At 34.2% G+C, this 7657-nt stretch overlaps 1 protein-coding gene across 4 annotated transcripts; it reads left to right on the top strand.

Annotated features, from left to right (window-relative positions):
• The first annotated feature begins 758 nt into the window (after nt 1–758).
• LOC11438633 (arogenate dehydratase/prephenate dehydratase 1, chloroplastic) lies at nt 759–6388 on the top strand. Of its 4 annotated transcripts, none has more exons than XM_024781189.2 (12): nt 759–882; nt 995–1433; nt 2506–2573; nt 2661–2753; nt 2846–3046; nt 3391–3471; nt 3561–3656; nt 4163–4240; nt 4309–4398; nt 4485–4552; nt 5336–5417; nt 5923–6388. In XM_024781189.2, exons 2-12 carry the CDS (start codon nt 1166–1168, stop codon nt 5977–5979), a joined length of 1182 nt encoding a protein of 393 aa, XP_024636957.1. In that variant the 5' UTR covers nt 759–882; nt 995–1165; the 3' UTR covers nt 5980–6388. The 4 variants fall into 4 exon arrangements, with proteins under 4 accessions (XP_024636957.1, XP_039689789.1, XP_024636958.1 ...); XM_039833855.1 differs by lacking the exon at nt 759–882 and having other exon boundaries at nt 906–1433; nt 2506–2555; nt 2846–2859; nt 2944–3046; XM_039833854.1 differs by lacking the exon at nt 759–882 and having other exon boundaries at nt 907–1433; nt 2846–2859; nt 2944–3046.
• Nucleotides 6389–7657: the final 1269 nt, after the last annotated feature.

Genomic DNA, 7657 nt, shown 5'->3' with positions numbered 1-7657 from the left:
CTTTTATAAATAAAACCAAATATAATATAATTTAGTATTTAATTAAATAAAAAATAAATAGCTTCCCCTCAAAGAAAAACAAATACCGTCTTTATATTCCTCTTAAAAAAACTTCTTCATATTATATATATAATTTTAATTAATTAAAGTAGCTTAAATTAATTACAATCATACAATGAGTCTAATTAGTATGCTCTCTTACTTTACAATTATTTTACGCATGTATCTAATGATGTGTTGTCATGTCAATTGATGAATATGAAAACACATGTTTATCATATTCATTAATTGATGTGACAATATATCATTGAACGTCAGTAAAACATACTAAACTTATAATGTACTAAAAAAGTATAAATTCATATATAAGAAAGTTCTTCTTTCAAAAAAAAATATATAATGTATTAATGCATATAATAATATATTTATTAATTGCATTAACTTTTTAAAATGCATTGTATTTTTTTGAACAATTTTTGATACATTGCACTTTTTATTTTTGGTAAAACTGTGGTCCTTTGAATCTACCTAACTATGTAGTTTTTTTTCCTTTTTTTTTTTTTGCTTTGATTTTTTTTTTGGTTACCCAATTATGTACAATGTATGTAGTGTACATCTCATATTTTTTAACTTAAAATGGTAAATCCAATTTTCACATCTTTTAATTTTTTCTTTAATTAAAAATTTATGTATTTGATCCAAAATTTAGACAAAATACATGAACTCACTCTTTTCCAAGAATTTAATTTAATTTTTTATTCTTACAACAACAACAACCAATCAAAGGTGGTCGTTTATGTTTTTGATTCACCCACGTTATTACAAATATAAACAAAGAAAACAAAACTGGTTGGGTCGGTTACAGAGTGTCTCTTAAGAAACGTAAGTATACATACCTTACCTTAGTTCACCTACCTTTAAGAATTGTGGTCTTCTCAAATTCTCAAACATTGTTTAAAATTCTTATACGTGTGTCTGTGTTTGTCTATTTCAGCTCAAACCAGGGTCATCACATTCACACTGTTCATTCAACAACCAACCAATTCTCATGGATGCCTCTGAACTCTGAACACTGAATATTGAGCTTGTCTTCCATCTATTATCATTCATTTACTTGATTCATTGATACTATAGTGTTGTAGATTGATTCATTTGCTTGATTTTCATGGCTTTTGATCTTTTTCTTCACAAGGGTGCATTCATTTGGGGTTGTTCTTCAAAACCTCATTCTCAATTGGATTCTCATTCTGGCGGGTTGACTGATAATCTCAGATATCAACTTGTTCACAAATGTACTATCTTGAGTGTTTTAGCTCAGAAAGCTGCCATTCCTGTTGAAGATGAGAAGCCATTGGTTCATTCTCCTCCTGATGATAATGCCCTTCTCCACATTCACAACAAAGGGTTTCATAAGGACATCAACATGCTTCCCAGTGAGTTATTTTATAATATCATATCATATCAAATTTAATTTTTATTATGTTTAACTATCATTTAGACCATTCTTGTTTTCATGTGCTGTGTTGTGCTTCTTATCATTGATTCATTGCTCTATCACCATTGAGTTATGATCATTATTATTATATCAACTAATGTATATCCAATTAGCATTTGGGGGAAATAATTTTGTGATGTAATTGCTGACATTTGTGTTACTAAGATATTATGTAGCACTGACACTTTTGATGGAAGACGTATTTGGTGTTCAACACGTGTTGGTGTCCATGTCGTACACCGATAACTGACACATGTGATTACATTTAATTAATTAGTTTTTTCAAATTTTTACTGTGCCCATGTGTCAGTGTCGTGTCTAGTGTCTGTGTCAGTGCTTCATAGGTAAGATATGCAGAAAGAAAATAGATTAGTAATGCTATAGTACACCAGATTCTCTATTGGTTAACCATGTTCATCCTATGTCATTTTGGCGATACGTAGTGGACTTAGGTAGGGCGAGAAAGCCTGAAATGTTGACGACACGGTGTGATGGCGTCAACTGTGAGTGGCTTTGATTTTTGAGTGCAAGCATGCGCTACATAGTCTTAATTCAGATATTATGAATGATCCAAGACAGAACATTATACGTGTTTTACAAAAAAACACTATATGTGTAATTTAATGATCATTGTTACCGTCTGATGATACTATGCTAATTATATTATAGTTTTCGTTGAATGTATAGTATAATTGAGAGTTACTGTATAATGCATCACCTTGATCTTGCTTCATAAATTAGTGTAAATAAGTCTAAATGTTATGTTTTTAATCTGCAAGATTGTACCCTACTTGTCATAAACTACGTGTTGAACCGTCTACTTGTGCTACCATACATGTGCGAACATGTAGATCGACACAATTTTGTAATATAATCAATGCAACTTATGATTCTATGCTTGCCATAGCCAGTATGCGTGCTAAGAAAGTGGTGTTCGTATTAATGCGATTTAATTCCCTTTCCTATATTACCCACATTTTAGTATGATTATGTAACTTGTGTAATTGCAGAGCCATTAACGTCAATTGATGTTTCTTCTTCTGCAAGCGATGGATCAAAGGTGCGTGTGGCTTATCAGGTATAATGCTTAATAGTTCTAAACCCTATTCAGCTGAAACATTCTAGTCATTATTTCCTTTGCTAACTAGTCAATTGCTCGATACAGGGACTTCCAGGAGCATATAGTGAGGATGCGGCTTTGAAAGCATATCCAAAATGTGAGACCGTACCTTGTGACGAGTTTGAAGCTGCATTTAAGGTTCCGATATGTTCGCCTTCTTCATCTCCCCACCCGATGCTTTAATGTATGAGTATAACTGTTGCATTGACATATTTGTATTCTTCCTGTAGGCAGTTGAATTGTGGTTGGTGGATAAAGCTGTTCTACCAATTGAAAATTCTATAGATGGAAGCATTCACCGCAATTATGACTTACTTCTTCGACATAGGTTGCACATTGTTGGGGAAGTGCAGTTGCGTGTTAACCATTGTCTCTTAGGATTGCCTGGCGTGGCAAAAGAGGAGCTCAAAAGTGTCGTGAGTCATCCTCAGGTTGGCTACTATGTAACATGTATTTTGTATAACTCTCTTCTATCTTTGCCATTTTGGTAAAGAGTGAACAAAGATGATGCATTATGTTTCCTATTCAAACACAACTGCATAGATATGCGTGATTATACTTTGAAATTGTAGTGACTTCACTTTAATACAATTTATTGGATTGCATCAACCGTCTTTACTATCAGTTATATAGGGATTAGTCTTAACCTGGTTGACAATTGCAGACTCCCGAGACTGCAAATTGTATCACTAGAATAATATTACCTTAGAACAAAATACCAATCCTTAATATATTCTTAAATTTTAAAATGATGTTATAATACATTTACATGCAGGCTCTTGCTCAGTGTGAGATGGTGCTGAATGAGTTAGGTGTTGACAAAATTGGTGCACATGATACTGCTGCTGCTGCTAAAGTATATTATCAATATTTTTTTTTGTCTAAAAGTATGTATCAACTAGGTTTTAAAGTGACATGTCTTAACTAATAGGATCTTGTGGACAGACACTGGCAATAAATTGTCTAAGACACAACGGAGCTATTGCAAGTTCCCGAGCTGCAAAAATATATGGTCTGGACATTCTTGCAGAAGGAATTCAGGTAATAATTCATTTACACGTTTTTGAAGAATGAGCTGCTAAAGAACTTAGCTGTAGCTTATGTTTTCAGTTTTTTCACTAAATGGTTTTTATTGCATGCATTGCAATATGAGTTGATGCCTCTTCCAAATTACTGTTTTCCCTTCTGAGCTAGGATTGGACAATGTTTATTTAATATTTTCCCGATGTATGAGCCAATCTTTAAAAATGTACCATGATCGTCATTTCCCATCTACAAATGAGTATGACTTTGGGCTCTTATTTAACCTAGTTAATAGTTTTCAACCCACTTGGGTTGGGCCTGGTGGTATTGGCTTGTGACATTGGAGTGTGCTTCCCTCAAGGCCTCAGGTTCGATTCTCCTCGGTGCCAATTTTGGTGGGCTAGTTTGGCTTCTTAAAAAAAAAAAACCTAGTTCTTAGTTTTTGAGACAGAAATCAGTTGTATAGTAGTTTTTGCTGGTTTAAGTTAAGATTAAAGTTGACCATTTCATTGTTATCCTCATAGGATGATGATGCAAACGTTACTCGTTTCTTGGTCCTTGCAAGGGAGCCTATAATTCCAGGAACTGATCGGCCCTATAAGGTATACAAATTGTGTTTAAATATAATTTTACTTTTTGAATCGCTGATGAGTTCATGATTTTTCTTCAGACTAGCATTGTTTTCAGTATAGAAGAAGGTCCAGGTGTACTATTCAAAGCTCTTTCAGTGTTTTCTATGAGGAATATTAATTTGGCAAAAGTGAGTTGATTAATTTGATGTTGAACTTTTGAAATTAAAAACACACATTCATTCATTGCTTGTTTTTAAAACTATTTTTAATTCAGATAGAGAGTCGGCCACTGAAGCAGCGCCCGCTAAGGGTTGTTGATGATTCAAATGAAGGGAGTGCCAAGTGAGTAAATTTTTTCCTTATTTGAGGTTTTCCATAGTTGAATTTAGTGTGTAAGTTTTTTAGTTTAAACACAAATTGAACAATGACAAGTGCTTGCATACTATATCCAGTCAACATTCATGAAGATAATGGGTGTCTGAACTTATACAGACTAATAGGAAAGAAGGGAGGACGTATTTTATAGTTCATACTGGATTATAAAAATAACTGCGGGCAGGGCCGTCCCTGAGAATTCGGAGGCTCGGCTCTGAAAATGAAAAGAGGCCAGTGATAAAATCAAAACATAATTTTTTTTAAAAGAGCAATGTTCCATTTATATTTTTTAAAAGATAAATACAAGGTGCCGCCACCCAGAGGTGAAAATGACTACCGTATACATGAGGAACCCCCACCTAACACCAAAATCAAGAGGAACTAATTCTAATAATCCTAAAAGAGGCCCATCCTTGTGAGGGAATGAAATAATCTTAGGGGGCCTAAAAAGAAACCACCATTATACTGAATATAAAAAAAAAATGAGGCCCATCCTTGAGGGAGGCCCAGCTCGTTTGAGCTGTTTGCACCCCCTCAGGGACGCCCCTGACTGCGGGTTCAAACTGGTTCTGAACATTGCCTAACTTTTGGTTTAAAACGACTTGATATCTGATCGGTTTTTGGTTAAGCTAGCCGATTCAGTTTTCAAAGCTATTGTTTTAGTTTTAATTTGTTGTTAAAGATTTTGATATTCTGCGTGGCAGTTAAATGTAAAACTATGATTCGGAAATAAGCGTTTTGTGGTTGCAGGTATTTTGACTACCTCTTTTACATTGACTTTGAAGCTTCAATGGCAGAACCTCGAGCACAAAATGCTTTAGGACAGTTGCAGGTTCGTTCATGATCAACTCAGTTTAATATTTTTTTCCCTGTTTTTTTTTTTTTTTTTGTTGAAAGACAGTGACAATATTAGTTGTTAGTTGTTATTCTGTTAGCAGAGAGAGTCTAACCTATGACCTCTTTATCATTCTAACCTCTATGCCCCTCCGCCAAACCACCCAGTCACCTTATCTCTTCTCAATATTTTTTTCCTAATTGATTAATCCAACGTATTCCACAACGTTGCTAGGAAAGCCACATCCTTAACTTTTGCTTGTTAAGCAGCTTCCCAGTGGATTAATTTTCTTCCATATATCAGTTGCATGATTCATTATTAAATTTCCTTTTGCTACAATAAATGAATCCATACATAATCACAAAACCCTTCTGTAGTCCTCACCATGTTTTTACTAAAGGTGTTATATTTCTTTTGCGACTTCAACCATATGTTTTGCTTTCAGATCATATGCTATCTCAAATTGTTGGTAACATCTTGTGTGTTGGTATTTACATTTCAGGAAATTGCGAGATTTCTTCGAGTTCTTGGTTGTTATCCTATGGATACTCATGTATAGAAGTTCAATTCAATGTCTTACAAGTAGGTAGGAGCAGCAGTAGATGTTGTTTGTTTTACTGACAGGATGAGCGGCTAGGCTACTACCAGAGTCAAAGGGAGAAAAGCATTGCTCCATGCACCTGTTTCTAAATTATTTTGATCTCCTAAGGAGTCTTGTCATAGTTTACTCTGGGATGGATGCTGGTGCAGTCCAGGCATCATCATTTTGCTCTTTATATTATGTCATTATATATTATCATTCATCTGCGCATAGGATATAGCGCCAATAAAGTTCGTTACCTTTGCAGACTCTTTCTGGAAACAAAAAAACTGCAGGATCCTTGTTCCAAAACCTCCATTTTGTTTCAGAATTTAGAATTTTCAATTGCAGACCCCTTTATCTAAAAGGAGTCGCTGGATATTTAGAATTTTTCATTGTGAAATAATAAAATAAATATACTGTTTTTATTGAAAAAATGATTACAGTAAAAACTCAAATTAGTCTCTAGAGACAGCCCTGGCAATGAAGCTGCCAGGGGCGGAGCTGTTATTGCTACAGAGCCAGCCCTTGACAGAGATTTGGGAAAAACAAAATTAGTGCCCATGTTACACTCAACACAAGTCAAGAGCATAAGGCACACCAGAAATATCAACCAGGGTAGTCTTATTGTAGTGATTACTTGTAAGATCAATACTTACATAGATTCAAATGGTCAAGTACCACAAGCTACTGCGATAACATGTTGGTATATCTCATCCAATGTGAGACTCTTTAGCACACTCCATCATGCCTAGGACTGGATAAACTTAATACTAGATGGCCCAACAGTCTTGAATAAACTTTGATACCATATTAGAATTTTGGCTTGAGCTAACTCAACCTTACAAAACCGACTTGTAAGGTGAGGACTGTCTCTACTTATAAACATATTGCCATACCATATTCCATCCTAAGGCTTTCTCACCCAGTGTTTGAGTTCCTTGTTTTAACTAGAGCCACATCTTGTTTTGGCCACGATCAAGTTAATGATCTATGTAATTTGATGCGCTTAGTAGCCAAATCCATCAACCCCTCTTTCGCCTTGAATGTTTGTTGTTCTTTCCCTCCAAAGAGTTGACTAGTCTATCTAGAAATATTTTGGAGTTAAAAGAATCATAATTAGATCCCTTGTTTTCCTATTTGTCAGAAATGATATTGCCAAAGAAATATGACTTTGAACGTTTCCATAGCATTAACAACATACTGTTGTGGTACAACGGAAAAAGCTACATGTACTTGATTCTGTAGCAACAAAGTTTCCTCGTTCTTCAGTTCAACTAATAGTTGATTTAAGAAGGATTTCTAACATGTTTGGTGACATGGTGTGAGGAGGTTGTTTGGAGGCTTCTAGTTTTTACCATGTAAATTGTTTGTTCTAATTTCTAAACAATCAGTTCATCCCAAATTCAATAATCTATTTTTCAAAATAGATTATTGTTGGATGTGATGTTGGATGAAAAATTGGAAGACTAAACATCAAGTAATTATACTTTGATTTAATGTTGTGTGAATTGAAAAAAATAGAGTGTGGTGGTCCCACATAAAATAGAACACACACATTAGTAGTGTTTAAATTGCGGTATTTAATTTTAAATACTTGATAATGATAAAAATAATAGCAATTATTATTTTTATTGGAGAATATTACTTTCCATAA

Source organism: Medicago truncatula, chromosome 4 (genome assembly GCF_003473485.1).
Source record: "Medicago truncatula cultivar Jemalong A17 chromosome 4, MtrunA17r5.0-ANR, whole genome shotgun sequence".
Taxonomy (NCBI): Eukaryota; Viridiplantae; Streptophyta; class Magnoliopsida; order Fabales; family Fabaceae; genus Medicago; species Medicago truncatula.
The sequence above is the reverse complement of the archived record's forward strand: the minus strand, read 5'-3'. Positions and strand labels throughout refer to the sequence as shown.

Excerpts from the sequence above, each read along its gene's own strand:
- LOC11438633 (XM_024781189.2), top strand. The coding sequence starts at position 1,166 with ATGGCTTTTGATCTTTTTCTTCACAAGGGTGCATTCATTTGGGGTTGT. Across the intron at positions 4,241-4,308 it reads GAACTGATCGGCCCTATAAG|ACTAGCATTGTTTTCAGTAT; the intron begins GTATACAAATTG and ends ATTTTTCTTCAG. Across the intron at positions 5,418-5,922 it reads ATGCTTTAGGACAGTTGCAG|GAAATTGCGAGATTTCTTCG; the intron begins GTTCGTTCATGA and ends TTTACATTTCAG.